Source organism: Sorex fumeus, unplaced genomic scaffold (assembly GCF_029834395.1).
Source record: "Sorex fumeus unplaced genomic scaffold, SorFum_2.1 ptg000008l, whole genome shotgun sequence".
NCBI lineage: Eukaryota > Metazoa > Chordata > Mammalia > Eulipotyphla > Soricidae > Sorex > Sorex fumeus.
This window is the reverse complement of record NW_026606065.1, coordinates 31,493,576-31,513,469: the sequence shown is the minus strand read 5'-3', so window position 1 is coordinate 31,513,469 and position 19,894 is coordinate 31,493,576. Positions and strand designations below refer to the sequence as shown.

Here is a 19,894-nt window from a genome sequence, read left to right as displayed (position 1 = left end):
CGACAGAGTGGTTTGGTTTGCTTTTAAGTTTCCTGTGGTGTGATTTGGAAATAAATATTCCAAGATCTTACTAGAGACAAAAAGAAAAATCAGAGCAGATACTCTTCGATTGTAATATCAGAGTTTCAGAGAGGTCTTATTTCTTCATAGCTTTGATGCATCTTTAAATATTCTCGTTCAAGAGTAGCAGTGAAAAAAAATATTTTAATTGAACCTTAACTGTATAGCCGATACATACGAATTTTCATTCAGAAGCATTTGTCCAAGAATTCTGAAATGAAAGAAGGCTGAGAAGATATATCCTATAATTTAATCCAGACATGAATTTAGATAACATTTTAAATAGCCTGCCTCTTCCTAAGCAGTTGACTCAATTTAGTCTTCTCAAATACAATCATTGAGCCTGTTTTTAATGCACAGGTTTCAGATTTCAACTCTCCGTAAAGATAAAATACTTGCTTTATGTCTAAACACCTTTGTTACTCTGACACATGAAAGCTGTTTTTCATAGATGTGTCCAAGCTTGAATTTTCCATGCTGTTTAATTATGTAAGAAGCAAACTTTGTTGATAGGCTTCAAAATGACATATATTTGATTAGATGTACATTGAAATGTAGATTCAACTCAAGCTACCATTTAAGTATCAGAAGTAGTCCAACTGCCTTCCTTTATTTTTCATGTACTTAATTGCCATTGGAGTGCCTTTTTTTTTTTAGATTATATTGTCTTTTGTAGAATTGCTTAAAACAATTAGAAGAGAACTCCTTTGTCATATATATTATTACTAAGATCTTTACTTAATCTGTGTCTTACCTTTTCACTCCCTTAATCAGTTGTTCTAATGGGCATGAATTCTTAATGGTCTGGTTCCTTCATGTTTTATGATCATGGTTTTCACTGTTTAATAGGTCTTTGCCCTCCAGGGCTGCAAAGATCCATCTTCCATATTTCCTGGAGGAGAATGAAGGTTGATGGTTGGCTTTTTTCTGTCTTGATGGTATGGGATGCGAGCAAGTGGGAGCTGGGGGTCCTTCCTCTCGCACTGCTATATGTGGACCGAATATGTTTGTAGAATTGTGAGCGCAGCTTTGTCAGAAATCAGGCAAGGCAAGTATGAGTCTGTTTCTGGGCTCTCTCTCCTTTTTCCTTTTTCAGCTCTCTTTATGTTCTGACCAGACTGACTAAATTATTGTTGTTTTATAAAGTCTCATATCTAGCACTTGTAACCCTCCAGTTTGTTGTTGTTGTTGTTGTTCTTCTTCTTCTTTTTCTCCTTCTCCTTCTTCTCCTTCTCTTCCTCCTCTTTTTCCTCCTCCCCCTCCTTCCTCCTTCCTTCTTCTTTCTTCTTTCTTCTTCTCTTCCTCTATTCTGGCTATGCTGTTATTTTCTAGAATCTTTTGCACTTCCCAAAAGACATTTATCTGTTACTACCATCCCCCCACCCCAACCCACCCCCGAACCAATAAAATACCTGCTGGTACTTTGGGATTCCATGGAAGTTCTAAGTCAGTTTGTGGAGAATTGGCATGTGAATTATATTGAATCTTCCAATCAGTCACTGTTTCATCCTTCTATTCATTTAGGTCTTCTATAATTACCCTGAGCAGTTGTTGGTAATTTCTATTGTAAAGGCTTTATATCTTTGATTAGATTTATATCTGGTATCTGATCTTATTAGGTGCTCCTGTAAATACATTTTTTTAAGCGGATCTTCAAATTATTTTCTATTTCTAGCACAGGGAATTTCTGTAAATGTTTTGATTTCATAGCTACTGCCTTGCTTTTAAAAGCAGTTATGTTTTGCACAGGCTAGGAACTTAATGGTATTTTAAGGACTTGGGGGTTTTCTAGCAGTGCTCAGAGGCCTGGGGGGGCCACTCCCCGGGATACTCGGCCCAGTTTAGTTTTCAAATATTGAGCCAGCCTTGCATCCTGAAATAATCCTCACCTGATCTTGCCTATAATTCTTTTGCTATGTTTCTAGATTGTATTGGTTCAGATTTTAATAGAGGTTTCTTGCCTATATATTCATAAGGGGTATTGCTTCATATTTTGCTATCAGAATAACGTATTTTCTTCTAGAATGAATTGTGACATGCCCTGCCTTTTCTGGAAAACGTGGCAGACAGACTTTCTTTTTTTAAACATATATTTGTGATTCATCCAGGCCCCGAGATCTCTTGGGGGAATGAGTGCTCTATTCCACCTCAATACTTGGGCATTCACAAAGCTGGTCCTGTCACCTGTCTTGTATTGTGATGGTCATCATGTGATGGTCTGGATGGTGTCCCCCTTCCTTGTCCCTGCCGGCCAGGCCCCCCGCTCATCCTTCAGCCCAGGGCCTGCTTCACCATCAGGGGTCCACTTCCTCTGCCTCACTCCCCGAAACATCAGAACTTCCTTTTCTTTCCTAAGCTGGAATGTTTGGCCTCAGGAGAACCTAAACACAGAAAAGGCTGTTACATTGACACAGTAATAGCTTTCCCCCTTCTTAGGAGGGCCTAAAGAGTAGGGGCTGGGGGGTGGGGTGGTAGATAATATAGGGTATTTTATCTTTACTCTTCTTCCTGTCAGAAAGCATTGGGTTTTTATTACTATTACTAAAAAAAAAAAAAAGTAATTTTTTTCTATGGTTTTTAAAGATCTGATTAAAGAAACTAGAAAGAGCTCCCCCAAAGGATATGGATCAAAGGTCTCAGACCTCACCCAGCACAGGCAGAGGGACAGAGAGGAGTAGAGTGTAGAAATAGGAGTTTATTGGGGTGCACTGTCCCGGGCACACACCCTAGGAGAGACTACGTGTATTTTTAAGTTGCCTGGGGCAGGAAAGGTGACAGACCAATGTTAGTGGTCCCCTGGTCAGTGTGGGATGTAGCCTGGGAGCTGCCAGGCTGGGGATGGGACCCGAGGGGGGCGTGGTGATCTCTGATTCTGGGAAAGTCGCTATTTCATCAGCCAGCAGCCGTTTGATCCTGAGCAAACCTTACAGTTGACAGGCTTAGTTTCATTCATAAACTCTAGAAATAGACTTAAGTGTCAGGCAGAAGTTGAAGGCTAACGTCTCGGTGTCTTGCTGTGAGAAATAATTGTCGAATCTCTGGAGCGATGTCCTGCTTAGTCCATTGTGAGTGGCAGGAATCTTAAGATTTACTCAGAAGTTTGGGTCTGGAAGCACCGACCCATTAAAAGATTTCCCAGGTCATCAGTGAAGAGATCTGGAGAAATCCAGGAGTAATATTAAGGCACACCTGAAGCAGATTAATCTCAGTAGAATGTTTGAAATAAACCCAGAGGCAAAGAGGTCACCATTTATATGAAAAAATTGTATTTAATAAATTTTGGCACTGGATCGACAGTATAGCAGGTAGGACTCTTGCCTTGCAGGCAGCCAACCTGGGTTTGATCCCGGCATCCCTTGTGGTCTTCCCAAGTCCACCAGTAGTTCTGGATTCAGAGCCAGGAGTAACCCCTGAACACAGCTCAGTGAGACCCCCCGCACCCCAAAAAACCCACAACATTTGTTTAATAAACTTTAAGAGGAGTTTTTTTCTTAAAAAAAAAAAACACAACTCCTTGATGCCCTAAAGTTCCATTGCAAATAGGACTGCTTTGGGTAATCAGGATTGGTTTAACAGTATGAAACAGGAGAGTAGGTGTGGCATTTGGCAGTTCCCCTGGGGCCCTTCTGTTCTCAGCTATGAGAAAAAATGTGCTTTGAAGAGCAGGAGTTTACCGGAGTTTAACCACGAGTCATTGATTTCATTTTTTTGGTCAGAAAATCCCTGCCTTGCCTCCTCTGGCAAGTCCCATTATCAAGTCTGTGTCATACAGCCTCCAGAATGCATCTGACATCCGCATTTCTTGTGACTACTGTTGAAGCCACAGCTACCCACTGCCTGGAGAGCTGCAGTCCCTTGTCCTTCTGATTCAGCTATGGGGCCCAGAAAATCCATTTTCTGTATATTAGCCACACTGACCTCTTAAGCACGCGTAGCGTGTAACTCACTGCCAAAAGCCTTTCCACCTTTATGTTTTCTCTGAATTTATTTTCTTCTTTTCCCTCTCCTCTCCTTCCCCCTTCCGACCCTCCTACTTTCCTTCTGGGCCTCCGGCTCGAAAACCATCTCCCTAGCGCCCAAGTGACTTTTTTTTTTTGGCATTTTGGGTCACACCCAGCGATGCTCAGGGGTCGCTCCTGGCTCTGCACTCAGGAGTTACTCCTGGTGGTGCTCGGGGGACCGTGTGGGATGCTGGGAATCGAACCGCGTGCAAGGAAAACACCCTAACCACTGTGCTATTCCTCCAGCCTGCCCAAGCGACTTTCAATGGTTTCTCTTATCCTTAGACTGACACCCATCTCCCTCCCGTCCTCCTCCCGTTACCCTTCACTCACACCTCACACTTCCTTCTGCTCAAGCTCTTCTTAGAGTCCTGAGTGGACCACCCTTCAAGGACAGAGAAAAGAGCCGATAATGCAAATCACATAGTGAGGTTTATTGTTCCAGCTAGCTGGGGTTCAAGTATCTGCCCAGTGCGACGGGTTTCAACAAGGACCCCCCGAGCATTAGGTTCAGCAAGTTCTTATACTTTCATTTTGGCAAGTAAGCATTACTCAGCAATTTTCTATTACCTATAGAGTACACATATATTTTTGTTGTTGTTGCTTTGGCCCGAAACATACAGCCCACCTCCCTGACAGTTATATTCCAGAGACCTAATCTCATTCTGGGGATATAATCTTTTTTTTTTTTCTTTTTGGGTCACACCAGGCGATGCACAGGGGTTACTCCTGGTTCTGCACTCAGGAATTACCCCTGGTGGTGCTCAGGGGACCATATTGGATGCTGAGAATTGAACCTGGGTCGGCCGCATGCAAGGCAAATGCCCTACCCCCTGTGCTATTGCTCCAGCCGTTGGGGATGTAATCTTTGACAGAAGCATCTGGTTTTTCTGCTTTTCTTTTTCCTGGAAGAGGCCTCAGTCACCCAGAAGGACACAAAGTCTTCATGGCAGTTCTCTGGCTAAGTGAGTCCTGAACACTGATGCTTTAGCCAGGTTGGTCATCTTTTATGCATCTTCTCACTGCCTGTCTCATACCCTCTTCTGCCTAATTGCTCCATTCCTTCCTGTTAGTCGTTTCTTTTACCCCCACAACTCTCAACTTTTAAGTTACTTAGACTTCTCTGAATCTAAATCTGGATAGATTTATCTCCTCCTCCTTTGATTACTTCATGTAGTATTGGCTTATCCAAATTACTCGATTCTTATTAGTACTTATTTTCCTTATATTGTTTCTCAATTGTGTTTCTTCTAACTTGACGTAAGCTTCAGGGACATTGTCTTATTGTCCCAGTTCCTTATTTGGTACTTATTAAACACTCAAGAATGGGGGGCCAGAGTAATGATATAGCAGGTGAGAAACTCGCCTTGCCTACAGCCAACTGGTGTTCTGTCCTTGCATGTGGTCCCCTGAACCTGCCAGGAATGGCCCCTGAGCAAAAAAAAAAAAAAAAAAGAAAACTCCATGAAAAATAAAAAAGAAAGAAAGAAAACTCCACAAAGTAAAACCCAGTTAAGCAGAAGAAATGAGAACAAAGACATTGAACACAGAACTCAAGAAACCAAGGGGACTGAACTCCCAATTCTCAGGAGCTATGAAAAGGATAAACCTCCGGTAGACTAATAACCAAGGGAGAAAGGTGACACAAATTATTCTCACTGAAGTGAAGGAGGGAGGCCAGTGCAGAGGCCCCCACACTGAATGGACATGCCCCTGCACTGGAAAACCTCCCGTTCCGACAGAGTTTACTTCCATGACATCATCCACGCCTCCTTGCAGACAATAGCCTGCTTCTGCTGACCTTATCATATTGAAACATCTGCTCGGCCTTTTTAGTTCTCCAAACTCCTTCCCCTCCTGTCTAATTCAACCTTATCTCCTGCAACTCTCAAGAAAGAATCTTGACTTGTCCATTTTCTCCTTGTTCTGGGCCCTCCTCTAAACTGCCATTCCCCCACCCCCACCCCCACCCACCCAAAGCTTAGATTAAGCGCCATCTCTTCAAATGTGCCCTTATTTCCATAGACAACTGTTTGGTCTGAATTAGAAAATTCACATCTTATATCATGAATTTGAGATAGATGTGACTTCATTAGTTTACTTTTTTGTTTGGGGGGGGGGGCACACCCAATGGTGCTCAGGACTAATACCTGACTCTGTAGTCAGGGGTCACTCCTGGCAGGCTCAGGGGAACCTATGGTGCCAGGAATCAACCAGGGTCGACCATGTGCAGGGCGAGCTCCCTACTCAATGTACTATCACTTTGGCCCCATATTTCATAGTTTCTTTAAAGTGAAAAAAACTGCTTTGAGTCTTTCTTCTTCAATACTTGATGCAGTAATTCTCAGCACTCTGCTAGCTGTCCGCCTTTCTCCCTTCTCCTTCCCCTTCCCCTCCCAGCACACACACAGGGGATTTGGGCATGTTGCTCTGTCTTGTTTAGCCCACTGCATTTTTTCTCTGATATTTCATGTGCTGTCTGTACTTTGAGGGTTCCTTTAGAAGCGTGTTAATAACAACATTATTGACAAAGGTTCCATTCTCAGGTATCTGGAACTTTCCCTGATACCGTAGTTAGTTGCTAGTTTCTAGTTGAGTCCTGTTACAGTCTAAGAACATACTTTGTGTCCTTTTAATTCTTTGAATGTGCGGGAGTTGTTCTTGATAGCCAACACTATGGTCTGTCTTCGAGACTGTCCTGGGTGTGTGTGTGCGAAGGCCGTGCTCTTGCTTTTGTGGGCTGGCACACTTCCTGGGATGGACATTCATGCGATAAAGGTACTCGATGGCCTTCTGCGCAGCCACCACTGGACTCCTCATCCTTCTCGTTCTGGAGACTTTAACTATTCCAGCGCTTGTAGACACAGGTATGGTTCATATTTTCATAGACTCTGGAGGCTCCAAGTCAACAAATTCAGATTTGAGTCAATATATTGTGAATTCTCAGATTATTTGGATGATCAGCTAGGTTTGGACACAGCCCGGATCAAATACCCGTACACAGACCTGCACAGGGTTCATCTACCTACACTGGGCCAGGGGAAGAAACCTGGGACTCTCTCGCTTCCTCTTTGGACTGGAGAGCTGTTTCCCTCATTCTTCACTGTCACTGTCACTGTCCTCCCGTTGTTCATCGATTTTTCTCAAGCGGGCACCAGTAACGTCTCCACTGTGAGACTTGTTGTTACTGTTTTTGGCATATTGAATACGTCATGGGGAGCTTGCCAGGCTCTGCCCCTCATTCTTAGTGAAAGGTTTTCTTGCCAGCTGCCCACCACCCCAGACTCCCAGGGTCCATGCTCTGAAGGGAGGCACGGAAGAGAGGAAAGAGTATCCAGGTATCTGCGCACAGGCCTCAGTTCCAGGTACCCCTTGTTCCTGACCTTCTGGGGAGTCAGAATGAGTCACACTCCACGTGGGGCCTCCCCAACAAAAGGAGCACCCAGAAGAGAAGCGTCTCCTGCACACGCCTCGTCTGCCTGGCTCCCTCCCCGTCTTGCTCCACTCTCCAGAGTCACTTTCTCTGCTCGTTGCTTTTTCGACTTGGGCCTTATTTTCTATTTGAAATCAGTGGGAAGTGAAGGCGTCAGTGGATTTATGCTCACTTGGTTAGACATACGAGGAGTCCCCGCGTGGCCTTTTGCTTAATAGATTTTATTCCTTTAAAGTCATGTCAGGCTCCCGGCCAAGCGAAGAGGAAGGCGTCGAAGAGGGAGCGGGGGGCCGTTGCACTGCGGCTCTGTGCATTGCTTCACCGCCCACGCTCGCTGTGTGCGCGTTTCTTTGGTGAGGGGGTCTGCCTTTCTGACACCACAATGTAGATAGGGGCTTTCTTTTATCATTCAGGTTAAATGACCAGAAATGCCCTTTGATGATGACATGATTAGTCACTTCAAAACAACCCGGCTACTTTAAAGAGGGAGACCGTCTTATTTTTGCTCGTATTTTCCACCTTTATAAGTAATCTTGGTATTTCATGCTAGCAAACTATGGAAGGAAACTTTGATTTTTAGTCCGAAAGAGTCCTGTCTCTGTCTCTCTGACTCTGTCTCTGTCTCTCTCTCTCTGTCTCTCTCTCCCCAGAACCTTCGTGATACTCTGTCCTAAGGGACAGGAAATACTCACTTTTTTAAAAAAATATATTTATTTATTTATTTATTTATTTATTTTGCTTTTGGGTCACACCTGGCAATGCACAGAGGTTACTCCTGGCTCTGCACTCAGAAATTACCCCTGGAAGCAGCTCAGGGGACCATATGGGATGCTGGGAATCGAACCAGGGTCGGCCGCGTGCAAGGCAAATGCCCTACCCACATGCTATCACTCCAGCCCCCGGAAATACTCACTTTTAACGAAAGCACTGATGGTTGTTAGAGATGTTTCTTGTTGAAACTGTGTGTGCACACATGTCTGTTCAAAGAATCACACATATGCATGCACATACAAACACACAGTGTGTGTGGAGACAAAAGGTTCATCAGATTGCTCTTTGTTAGTGAAAAAAAAAATGGATGAATGGAACCGTCGGGCGCTTTAATGGGGAAGAAGTAAATTATGGTACAGGGTCTATAAAACGAAATGCCTCTTAGCCATTAATTCAGTGTTTATCAGTTGCTGACCTGGAAAGATCCACAATACCAAAGGAAAATTAAAGCTACTAAATATCATTGGTCTAACCTTTTTGAAAAAGTGTTTTCTACAAGCACATATACAAAAATAGTGTAGAAGTGTATGTACCAAAATAGTTACAGTGGTCATTCACTCAAAGATGAGATTAAGCATATTTTCATTTTCTTTACCTATTTTAAATATTGCCAGGGAGATTAAAAAAAAATCATGTCTTATTTAATGTGATCAGGAAGGAGGAAAGGAGAACCTCTTCATGTGAAGGAAAAGGAAAGATACCTGTGTTTCATAGGCTGAAAACAAAGACTCTTAAGAGAATAGGGGACATGGTTTTGGATCAGGGCCAGTTTATTAGGGATAGTCTTTTGTGTTTTTTGGGGGGAGTCCGGCAAGCTACCGAGAGTATCTCACCCACATGGCAAAGCCTGGCAAACTACCTGTGACGTATTCAATATGCCAATATGCCAAACACAGTAACAAGTCTCAAAAAAAAAAATGGAGACGTTACTTGGCCTGTTTGAGCAAAATTGATGAACAACGGGAGGACAGTGACAGTGGGAGTGGGGGCAGCCACCCCCTAAGGTTCTCAGGCTTTTCTCCTAGCTCCACACTCGGGTGTTCTGTGGGTGGGTTCAGGGGCCTTCTAAGATGCCTGGGTGCAAGGCTTGTTAGCACCCTGCCCGCTGAACACACTCTTTTCCAGGGATAAACTGTTTAACGCTGAGGTTTACAGAACCTACAGGTCAGAGTAGACGCATGCACTGGAATTCCCTGTCCCGAACTGTGTTCTAATGGAGTGACCGTTTGGTAAACTTGTCACCGATAACAGAAGTGACAGGAGTTTGGACTATTTTCCCATGCATTCTCTTGGCAGGTGAAATTTTTAGCCCTGGGTGGAAGGTTGAAGAAGAGGACCTCTATAAATATTTTTAATTTTCATTTCTGAATGCAAAGAGAATTGCATCTGAACCAGTGAAATCCACATGCAGTCCAGTGGTCCTTTAATCCCCTCCCCTGCCACCCCCTGGCTGTGCCAGTTCAAGAAGGGGTTGAGGAATTGATTCTGGACGTGGCACAAGATAAAACGTCGAACACTAAACATGCAGTATTGTTCGGGATCACAAAATGGTTTAAGCCACCGATTCCAAAACTCTTCTGACACGTCACAGTTACTCTCCAGAGCTTGTAGCTGCAGCTGCAGTTCCTATTTTAATAGATTCTGGAGCTCCAAGTCCACAGAACCAGATCTGAGTCTGTATACTGGTTCTCAAGCTACTTGGGTTATCAACCATGTCTGGACACAGCCCAGGTCCAGTATGTGTACACATACCTACACACTTGGGAAAGCCCCCAAGCCCCTTGATTAACATTGGCGGTGCCCTGGCACTGTTAGCATGTGCAAAGCTGCCCCATGGAGAAGTTCCAGCATCCGAGAGTTCTGAAGTTTCACTTAGAGCTTCTCGGGAGAATTGTTTTTATTTACCCAGGTATTATATATGTAATGAACAATATACAGTGCTCATCTGGAGAATTCATGGGACAGACCATATACAGAGCTCATCTGTACAGTTACGAGGGGAATTCACAGTACATTATATAGTGCTCATCTGAACAGTCAATAGGAGAATTCGTGGGACAATATACAGTGCTCATCTGTGTAGTTCGTAGTAGGAGAATTCATGCAGCTAAGACAAGTCCACGGACTCTGGATAGTCATGTCTCCAGAACCACTGTCTGAGCCTGGTCATGCTCTCAGGAAACCCCCATGGAGGCAGAGTGGGGACGTTTCGCTGTGGACTTGTGGTGGGAACTGTCTCCTGCTCGGGATCAGGTTAATAGCAGCACCTTGTGTGGACTTCCGGGAAATTCTGTGTGTCTCCCATGCCCCGCTCAGACAGTGTTTATGCGAAGGGGAAGACTGGTGCCTGGGAGTCAGACATGCCTGCCCTCACCTCCTGTGCGTGGCTGGTCTTTCCACAGCACACTCGGGCCAGCCAGATTCCTGAGTTCTGGTTAGTGTCCAGTGTGCTCATTTCCTCACGGCAGAATTTCCATGCAGGAGTTGAGGAGGTAGTACAGACAGCCGCCTCGGGGGTTGACCATTCAACGAAGGAGGTTGTACAGACGGTGACCTCTGGGGTTGACTGTTCTGACACCGCACCACCAACACACACACACACACACACACACACACACACACACACACACGTGCGCGCAGACACACACGTCACATGTTGCCTCCAGTTTCGCCACCATCTAATCTACAGGCCACTTAGGTATTCTTTTCCCAGAGACCCGCTTGGCAAACCCAAACTTAGTACCTTTCTAGCAGACACCACCACTCCTCTCCCCCCCACCCCCCCCCCCAACCCCGCTCCACTTCCTGTGGGGAACCACATTGTTCCTGGTCACCTGGCACAGTCTCAGGACCCTGCTAGTCACTGTGGCAGCTTCCATGTCCCGAGTTCTTTCCTCATGCCAAGATGCTTGTTACCTGTGTGTCTCTCTGAACGGTGCTCTTACTCTACAGTTGCCCAGTCAATGGGGTGCGGATGTGGGAGTGACCTACGTGGTCTGGGCTGATGTTTAAGATCTTCCTCGAAATGATGCAGCCCAGCTCCCCTCCCCCCACCCCATCCCCAATTTGAGAAAATGAGGAACCAAGAGCTTGAAGTGAATTTTCTGAATTCAAAGATGTGCCTGGTGGGAGGGCTGGGTTTGGGGTTTGGGGGTCTTGGTGTCCTGGATTGGCGCTTGCTCTAGTGGACGCAGCACCCGGGGTGGGGAGGGGGGCAGCTCTGTGGCTCTGTGCAGCAGCCCTGCCGGGTCTCCCTTCCCCCGCATCCTCGGGAGCAAGCCCCTCCTTGCTCTCTCCCACTGCACCTTGCTGCCCTCCTTGCTCCTGCTGGGGACGGAAGGAGGGATGGCGGGGCAGGCTTGGCCTCTCTCTGGCTTGTCCCAGTCCTCGGCCCCGCACCCGGGGCACCTTCTCCCGCCGTATGACACCGAAGACATTGGCAGTAGGGGAACTAAAGGCAGTGTCCCCTTGGGGGTCTTCTCCATTGTCTCACGTGCCCTAGACAGCAGTTGGGGGCGGGGCATGGGGGGGACAGATCTGGTACAGGTGAGGAGCTTGTCTCTTGTCTCTCGGGGAATGAAGCCTCAGAGCCCTCTTCGTAAAATCGGTTCCAAAATTTTACTGTGGGCTGAGAGATGAAATGTACCAGTAAGCTACTTTGAAATGTACAGTGTATTGCATCTTTTTTTTCCCCCCCCTTTGCCACTCCTAGATCTTTTTTTAGACTTTTCAGGTCTAAATCTGGATTTCCCTAACACCTTGCATCCTGATTTAGAAAAGAGCACTTGAGATTCCCTTGGAATTTCTCTGAACCTGACTTCCGCCATGTCCATTTCCTAAGCATCAGCTGCAGTTCCACAGGGGCCACTGTTGGCTGGATCTTGCTGCCCTTTGGGGAGCGCGTGTTTCCCAGGTCCATTCAGATTCTTGGTGCAGACTGTCCGGCAAGCGATAACAATTTCAGCTCCTGGCAAGCTTTGAAAAAAAAAATCCACATATTTGTAGGTTTTCATCAGAGGTTAAATAAATGTTCTTTTACATGCTAAAAAAGGATATCGGATTTTATCACTTAACTCGTATAAAAAGATGTCTTAGCCACGTCCCTCCCCTTTCGTTTTATGACCCTGAAATTAGTTTTTGCTAAATGAGACTCAGTCAGTGCGTTCATTCCACTGACATTTTGCACAGGGGGCTGTGTGCGCTCTCCTGCCCCCAGATGAGAGACCAGTGGTAGCTGTGCTGGTTAAATGGATTCGGGAGGCGGGCCTTGGCACTCCCTGCCAGGCCATCAGACTCGGCAGGTGCTGAGGGGAAGAGCTGCTCGGGTGGAGATGGCAGGCATGGCGGCCCCTGTGCTGTGCCTTTGAAGCCTGGAGCCTGGCCTCAGCCTGGCAAGGACCGAGCTCAGCCAGTACAGTGGGTTCCTAGCGAGACCTGGGAAAATGAACTTGTTCCAAATTCATTTCTTGCAGAAGGATAAAATCCAAATTCTAGGTTTGCTTTTTGGTCTTGTTCTACGTGCTTGGGTTTTTTTTTCCTTTCTTTCAATTTTTCTATTTCAGGTTTCTAATTGGCACGGCGCCTGGAGCATACCCTCTCGTTGAGGCCATTGTCAGTTTCCTCTCGTGCCAAAAAGCAGAGGGACCCGGAGGGAGCGTAGTTGGCTTTAAGTGCTGTAGGGCGAATGGGGAGAACCCCCTTGACCCGGTGATGGAATCGGGGGAGCAGTGTTTCCACCGTATTATCTACCTGCCTCCAGAAAGCCTTGACTATGAGGCAGTGTTCTCCAGGGACAGGAACTCTGCCCCTCGCCCTGTGAGTTCTGTGAGTTCTGTCTTGTCTGCTCAAACCAAGCTCAGGACAGTTTAAGAGGACAGGACAAACATCCAGGTTCATGTCTCTAAAGTGCTGTTTACTTATATTGGCTTGGGGGCCGCACCCAGCAGTGCTCAGGCCTTACTCTGGGCTCTGTGTACTCTGGGATCACTCCTGGCAGACTCTGAGAACCATTTGTGATGCTGGGGAGCAAATCTGGGTAGGCCACTAGCCATGTAAACCCCGAGCTAGGTAAATGCCTTACTGCCCTAACTACTATCGCTCTAGCCTCTGAAATGCTTTTTAAAGTAGCCTTATGAAAACACAGCATTCCTTAGGACAAAACCAGCATGGGAAGTAAAGAAAATATGTAGGGTGGCATTGTATATTTGAGTAGCCTTTGTATGGCGTTATCTGTAGGCACCAGAAAAACTGAGGACCTTTTTCTTTTTCTTTTCTTATCCTTTGTTATCTTTATTCCCTTGGTTGTTATTTTTTTTTCCTCCAAAACTTGTTTACTGAGATATCACTTATCTTGGACCAGCCAGCCTGCTGGAGTAAGAGCAGCTTAAACACCAGAACTAGATTGCTGAAATTTCTGGAAGCTGGGAGGGTCCATGGCTGATGAGAACAGGCTTCCTGCACGGGGAGGGGTGGGGGGGGTCTCTTCTAAGGACTCCTCCCCTCATCCCTGACTCATCACCTCTCAACAGCCAAACCCTGAATAAGCACAGCATTGGGGTATTGGGGTTCTGTTTCAAGCTCATGTATTTGGGGGGTTTACATGTACAGGGTCTAGCACAGGTCGTGTTGGGAAGGAAAAAAAAATCACCGTAAAAGCCAGTGATTTACAGTGCTTGTCACCTCAGTCATGTGACAAGCCCAGGGGCAACCCAAGGGTCCCTGTGGGATAAAAGAGAGTGCACTGAGGGGCTGGAGTGATAGCACAGTGGGCAGGGTGTTTGCCTTGCACACGGCAAACCCGGGTTCGATTACCAGCATTCCATATGGTCCCCCGAGCACCGCCAGGAGTAACCCCTGAACATTGCCAATTGTGACCCAAAAAGAAAAAAAAAAGTGCAGTGGGGTGCGGTTCTGCCCCAGGATGGGGAGAGAAGAATGCCCTGCACATTTGATTCTGTGCTGCTCACCTCGCAATAGCTGTGTGTGCTTTGCTCTCTCGTAGGTATGAGAAGGTGCCCGTCATCTTGGTGGGGAACAAGGTGGACCTGGAGAGCGAGCGGGAAGTGTCCTCCAACGAAGGCCGGGCCCTGGCCGAGGAGTGGGGCTGCCCCTTCATGGAGACGTCCGCCAAGAGTAAGACCATGGTGGACGAACTCTTTGCCGAAATCGTGCGGCAAATGAACTACGCGGCGCAGCCCGACAAGGACGACCCGTGCTGCTCGGCGTGTAACATCCAATAGCAGCAGACGGGGCGGCCCAGGACGGGATCTGCTCCAGACTGGAGGCGGACTGGGACCCCCGCGGTGAAGCCGAAGCCCCCCTCACCCCCACCCCCCCAGGCCCGTCGAGCAGTGATTGCCAGTCGCTCACGCCAAGTGATGGGGGGGTGTTCAGCCACTCCAGTCTTCACCAGCGTCCCCAGTCTCCTTTCTGCACCTGCAACTTGAAGGCACAGCCAATGGATCTACAGGGTGACCCATCTCCGTCGAGAGCCATGCGGGGCACTGTCGCTGCGTTGGCAGGAGCCAACGTTTGGAACAAAAGGAAAACGTCGTCGCGAGCGTGAAGCCGGAAGGAGTCCTCTGACCACTTACAAGTAAAATATTTTTTTCTTCTTCTTCTTCTTTAAAAAAAAAAGATAAATAAATAATAAGTAAAAAAGGAGAAATATTTTCCTACGAGAGAGTACTGAGTTTCCCGGACTCGACCTAGTGCTTCATAACCAAGGTGTTTCTTCAAGCTAAGAACCTGATAGCTGGCCTGCTGGCTGAATTCCAGGGAGAGATTCTTCGCTCAGCTGACCCCTTCCTTGTTGGGTTTTGTTTTGTTTTATTTTATTTTAATTTTTTTCTCGTTTCGTTTTCCAAATTGTAGACCATTCCTCCTTGTTTTTTTTTTGGGGGGGGGGGACTCAGAATTAACTCCTGCCTCAGTTTCCCCAGAGAGCAGAAGGCCCGCCGCATCCCAGGAACATGTGGCCCAGCACGCAGAGGTGGCTCCAGCCCTTGCTGGCCACTCGGGGGCTGGGGGCCACCCAAGGAGAAGCCCAGGCCCACCCCTTTATCAACCGAGCAGGGTCTGGCTCGCTCTCTGCAAGGAGGAGGAAGCCGCCGGGACGGAGAGGGGGTGCGGAGCCTTAGTCACACGCCCGTCCTCATCGGGGGGACACGCACCGCCGTGTAAGGGAACAGAAGCCATTGCCAGCCACGACCCCGCCTGCGTACACCTCACTGGACAGGACAGATGCCTGGTGTTTCTTGCGTTTGTTAAAGCCGCCAATTCCTTCTTGCCTGTAAGGGCTAGGGTTGTGGTGTGATTCTTGGCTTAATCTGCTTTCAAAATCAAGTTTACTGCAGCAGAGCTTAAATTGCAGGCTTTGTTTTTTTAAAACAATTTTTTTTTTTTGAATAGCCATGTGAAATCATTTGGGTTTCAGAGTAGACCATAAATTAAAGAGTGGAAGGTAAGGGACAAAAAAAGAAAAAGAAAAAACAACAAACCCAACAACCAACCTTTTGTATTTCATTTTTCTGGAGAATTCTATGACTTTTTTTTTTCTCTTCTACCAATTTTGCCCTGATTACTGAAGTGGCAAATAAAGCTAGAGTGAATATTTTGGTTTTGAATAAGGTGCTCCAAGCTCTGACATTTTTGGGTTTTCATAGCCGCCGTGAAGTATTTATCATTTGCATGACTAATGGCACAGGAAGAAAAAAAAAACAAAAAAACAAACCTATTCATAAGTCTTACAATCAAGTGGAGAAGGGTCTCCAGCCCCCTTCAGTGTGCTCATGCCAGCCAGAAGGAGCCGCTGGAGCTAAACTTGCCCTTGGGAACTGCAATATCGCCCGAGCCTGTGATTCTGTGATCTGTATACCGCCCCATGTTCTCTCGGTTCCCACTCTTGTGCAAGACCTCTGGTCTGAACCGTGCGCCACCGCAAGCAGAGTGTATGTGCGTGCATGCGTGTTTACTGTCCCTACGAATTTGGCACAAGTCAGAGCTAACTGCCTGCCTGCGCATCCGTACTGCAGAATAAGCATACGGAAAAAAAAAAACAAAAACAAAAAACAGCTTTCTCCTTTTGAAACGATTTGTGTTTTCTATCCACAGTGGAAGTGATTGGTAGCCCCCATGTTGTCAAGTGAACTGGCGTTGAGCTTAGAAGGTAGAAAAAAAAATAATAATAAAAACAAATATCCAGGTGGATAGCGCTTTTTTTCATAGATGAGAAAACAGATAATGTGGGTGTAACCAGGCCACACTTGTCAAAAGGCCTTGAATTGTGAATGTTCCATGTTCTTCAGTATAGGCTTCTAAATGAGTCCCCAATTATGAGGCACCTTGCTCGTAGGACAAAAAAAAAAAAAAAGTTCTAACCCGTTGTATTGGAACTAACGTCATGATATAAAAATTTATCTCATTCAGAGATGGGGGTGGAAATTAGAAATCTAAAGAGAATCGATTGACCAAAATAGATTTTTCAGTGGATTTTGAAGCCTCATATGACTGATTCTGTTCTTCAAGAATTCCATATTGGTAACGATTCATGACAGCTCGGATTCCCCCTGTCCCAGACATTGATCACAGATTTCTGCAGTTTTCCCTTATGGATTGCTCTGCAGACCAGAAAAATTAGTCACCTGAACAGCGGGGGTAGAACGTCAGGGGGAAAGGAATACCTAAAAATTGGGGCTTCAGTTAGAAGTGTTTGTGACAGACAGTAAGGTGGGCATTTTACTGTAAAGATGTTAAGAATAGCAGATTTTGCTACCTGATCAGTGTTTCCACACAGCCCTGCAAATTTAGCGACAGAGCATGGAAGGATCCAGAACAGCCCTGGCCACCTCCTGGGCCATCACATCTGCCGTGAACAGAACTCAGCCGGCATGAATGTGTTTGTTGAATCGTTACTTTAAAAAAAAAAAAAAGCTTAAAATCAGGAAGACTAAATTTGTTGGCACATGAAATAATAGTGGCTACAGAGAAAAGTTGGTGACCTTGTGTCACTATTTATCTTTAGGCCCTGATCAGACTAGCAACTAGATAAGTGAAAGTTGTTCTAACATGCCTTAAAATGTTATGGTTTGATCCAAAGACCCACTTTTTCTTTAGCTCTTGTGATAAGGTTTCCTTTTGTTTGGGCTTTGTCTTGCTTTTACTTTTTTTTATACAAAGGCAGCATTTTCAAAAAAAAAAAAAAAAGAAATTTTTTTTTCCTTGTACCTGGCAACTTTTGGGAGTTCTTTCAAGCTGTGATAAGTGATGGTGACGGATGCCTTTCATTCTGCTCAACTTACACAAAAAACAAGCCAGCAGCTGATCAAAAGTGTTCCATCAAATCTTTCTAAAACTCTTGAAAGGTGCTTTGATGATATTTTCCTCCATCGGTTTGTAGAATTAGGACTGAACTTTGAACTCTCGCTGCTCCAAGCACCATCACATTGCTATGGTGAAACTACTGATACTTGCTTTTCTGTATCTAGAAAATGCTGCCTAAGGGTACCTGCTCTTTGCTTTCCAGAGTTTCCCAGTGGGGATGTTGTGCGCGTTCGTAAGGTCGTGCAAGTGCATACTTGGTTGGTTGCTGTTGTTCGTTTCTATTCCTCGTCCTTCTCAGCCGTCTTGTGTTAGCACTGGGTAAGCTTTAATTGTCTCCTTAGCCAATCAGCTGTTAAAGACTGTGGGGTCTTCCCCCCCCCTTTTTTTTAAATTAATGTGTCATTGTGCATCTATTAAATCTTGATCAGGGTTTCAAGAATGACTGCAGTGGGTTTTGGAAACAGACTTATCATTATTGATTTGGGGTTTCCCAGAGATAGAGTTCACAGTTAATTGTTGACCTCTAATACAACTGACCATTTAAAAATTGAACAAAAGTTTATTGTTTTGTAACAGTGTCAGTTGTTAAACCTTGACATTTCAATTAAAACATGAATTGTAGTTATAACTCAATGCAAATTCAACAGTTGTATTTGGAGTTAAATTATTTTAACAAATAAATTTATTTAATGAAACTTTTCTGGATTTTTCTGTGTTGTACATGTTCGCCAGGGAAAATGCCCATAGTAGAAAACAACCAAAAACTTCCATAGAAAGAATTTCATGCTCTAATTCGAAATACTCAAGTTGCATTAAATTGAAAAGTGCATCATAAAAAAAGTGGGGTCTGATCTTCATATCCTTTAAAAACAAGGGAAAGACTTCGAAAATCAGTGATCACCAGTACAAGACTTATCTCTGTAGTCTTATTTCCTGTTTCTTTGTTACTAGCTGGTTCATTTAAAGTCTGGATGCTAACAGATTTCTAGATAGTTACCATTAATTAGCAGTTGTGTCATGGCCTGCTAGTGTATCCCTAAAATTATCTATGTATTATCTGTGTCCTAGTGATGCTTGGGGGCTGACTTTTTGTTCAGTCCTCATTGGATTTACAACTCCAGAAGCTGGAGGTGGCTGTCTGTCGGGCTGTGAGGCTGGCTTGTTGTATATGGGGCCTGTGAATGTTGACAGATGCTGTTAATTATATACAGCCTCAGCTGCTCTGATAAGGAGTCCATTCATTGCCTAAGCCAAATTAAACGATGCCTTTTGGTCATGTTGCCTTCAAACTCTGTTAAAATCCTCTGGCAGCATTCCACTGGTTTAGAAGCACCATTGTTTCAGAATGTAAGAATAACGTGAATGAATATAACAGAGGCTTTGTAGACAGAATCTCAACTATTTAAAGGAAAATGTGTTCATGCTTTCATATAATTAATAATTGTTAGCTGGTGATGACATTCATCATCTCATCCCAGTCATTTGCAAAATATTTAAACCCAGCAAAGTTTAGCTTTCATAGGATTGATCTTTTTGTTCCCGGACTCTTCTTTAATTTTTAAAAATTTTTATTATTTTAGTTTTGGGCCCACATTTGGGGTTGCTCAGGGGTCGCTCCTGGTGTGCTTGGGGGACCCTGTGGGGTGTTGGGGATCAAACCCATGTCAGCTGTGTGCAAGGCAAATGCCTAACCATGGCACTATCTGGCCTCTTCAAATTCTAGTTTTAACTGGAAAAATTTAGAGGTGGCTAAAAAATAGTATTTTGAAATTCAAGTTGTGCTATATTCATTTCTTGTTAAGAGGGCCACAAATAAAAACATAGAGCTGAATAAAAGTTCACCCAATCTGGGACCATCTGATTTCCTAGATATGTGACGCATGGAATTTTGTCACAAACTTCCTAAAAGATAGCCTGGACTGCTTACTCATTTGAAATAATGTGTGTCGCCATGTACATCCAGTCAAACCTAATGACATCAGTGCTGGAGCGATAGCACAGAGGGTAGGGCATTGCACACAATCAACCTGGGTTTGATTTCCCAGCATCCCATATGGTCCCCTGTGCACCACCAGGAGTAATTCCTGAGTGCATGAGCCAGGAGTAACCCCTGTGCATTGCCGGGTGTGACCCAAAAAAGAAGAAAAAAAACCCTAATGACATTGCACTTATGAAGTGGCTTACTTTTAAGCTGGTTTTGCCTTTGATCATTATAAACTTGTTTTCATTTTTGGGATTTCCTCTTCTTCAGAGTATTAGGTTTTAAGGATTTGCAGCTATACCAGGTTGGATGATGTATTATTTCTAT

General features: G+C 45.1%; 1 protein-coding gene across 1 annotated transcript in view; it reads left to right on the top strand.

The window, feature by feature from the left end:
- The window catches only part of RAP2A (RAP2A, member of RAS oncogene family), a 34,246-nt gene extending 18,250 nt beyond the window's left edge, over positions 1 to 15,996 (top strand). The window contains exon 2 of the mRNA XM_056109745.1: positions 14,267 to 15,996. Within this exon, the coding sequence (XP_055965720.1) occupies positions 14,267 to 14,504 (238 nt within the window). The 3' untranslated portion in view covers positions 14,505 to 15,996. The remainder of the gene's footprint in view (positions 1 to 14,266) is intronic.
- The last annotated feature ends 3,898 nt before the right edge of the window (positions 15,997 to 19,894 follow it).